Raw genomic sequence first — 1,313 nt, 5'->3', positions numbered from 1 at the left:
GGCTCCTTTGCCGCAGATCCCAACCGGCTCAGCCCACGGGCATCCCCGCTGTGCCAGGGGAAATAAAAGTCTCCCCAGCACAGCCTCCTCTCTGGCCGCTCCAGTACAGGGAAACTTTCCAAGCCTCTAATCAAATTATCTTGCTAAGAGAGGCTCAGCATCGATCAGCACGCTGCGAGAGGTGAGCGCTTTCCCCTCCTGATGCACAAATCATCGGGGCCAGAAGTTTTGATCAAATTAAGCAGAGGATCAGATTAGGCAGGGACTGGATTAAGTGGCTGGCTCTGCAGTTGGCCAGCAACAGCTCCTTGTCAACATCTGTGACTGATGCATATTCATCACTGTTGCTTCATTTCACGTAATGGAAGAGCTGCTACCTTCAGCCTTCCTCCTCCTCCTCCTCCCGCCACCAGCCCCCTCGCCACATGCTCTCTGCTCCAGCCTCCCAGAAGAGGCTGTCAGGGGTTAACAGGAAGATTTCGGAGCTTTCTAAAAAAGTTTTTGTGGCCTGAATTGTCTGGACTCCCCTGGGTCCTGCAACACCAGCGGAAGAGCATGAAGCAAAACAAGGCAGCTGCCTGGGGCAGCACAGGCAAGACTACAAGACATGGGGACACAGGGGACACGTAACCGGGGCCCCGGAAAGCTGCAGAAGCCACATGAGAGAAAAAAAAAAGGGGACAGCCACCCTCCAGCCACCCCTATCTACCCAAGCCAGGCAGAAATATCAGGATGGAGATGTTTATCCCAGAATAGGTGCATTTCCTGTGGCTTCCCACCAAGCTGGGGTGGGGTTTGGACTCCCCTCTGCTCTCCCCATATTGGTGCTTGAGTGCGACAGCAGCTCAGGGAGGGACGCAGAGCTAGAGGGGGAACCTGCCCCTCTCTGCCAGGGCAAGTGCCACGGACCCAAGCCAGGCAGAAATATCAGGATGGAGATGTTTATCCCAGAATAGGTGCATTTCCTGTGGCTTCCCACCAAGCTGGGGTGGGGTTTGGACTCCCCTCTGCTCTCCCCATATTGGTGCTTGAGTGCGACAGCAGCTCAGGGAGGGACGCAGAGCTAGAGGGGGAACCTGCCCCTCTCTGCCAGGGCAAGTGCCACGGGCTCAGCCAGGCCCCACCTCCACCTGCCAGTACTGCCCATGGCAGAGCCTGGGACCGAGCAGGAAGGGTCACACCGTACCTGAGGCGGTCACAGAACATGTCCATGATCTCCAGGAGCGACTGGACACAAAGATCCCGGGAGAAATCATCAAACTAGAGCAAGGGAACACAAAGAGATTTTAGACGGGGGCTGCCAGGCTCCAGCC

General features: G+C 56.4%; 1 protein-coding gene across 1 annotated transcript in view; it reads right to left on the bottom strand.

The window, feature by feature from the left end:
• The window catches only part of MED24 (mediator complex subunit 24), a gene marked incomplete at both ends in the record, with an annotated part of 11,296 nt that extends 10,036 nt beyond the window's left edge, over window positions 1–1,260 (bottom strand). Inside the window, one exon of the mRNA XM_008942181.1 lies at window positions 1,187–1,260. Coding sequence (XP_008940429.1) covers window positions 1,187–1,260 — 74 coding nt within the window. The remainder of the gene's footprint in view (window positions 1–1,186) is intronic.
• Between the last annotated feature and the right edge of the window lie 53 nt (window positions 1,261–1,313).

Source organism: Merops nubicus, unplaced genomic scaffold (assembly GCF_000691845.1).
Source record: "Merops nubicus isolate BGI_N331 unplaced genomic scaffold, ASM69184v1 scaffold10206, whole genome shotgun sequence".
Taxonomy (NCBI): Eukaryota; Metazoa; Chordata; class Aves; order Coraciiformes; family Meropidae; genus Merops; species Merops nubicus.
Note: the sequence above shows the minus strand (reverse complement) of the source record. Positions and strands in the feature narration are given on the sequence as shown.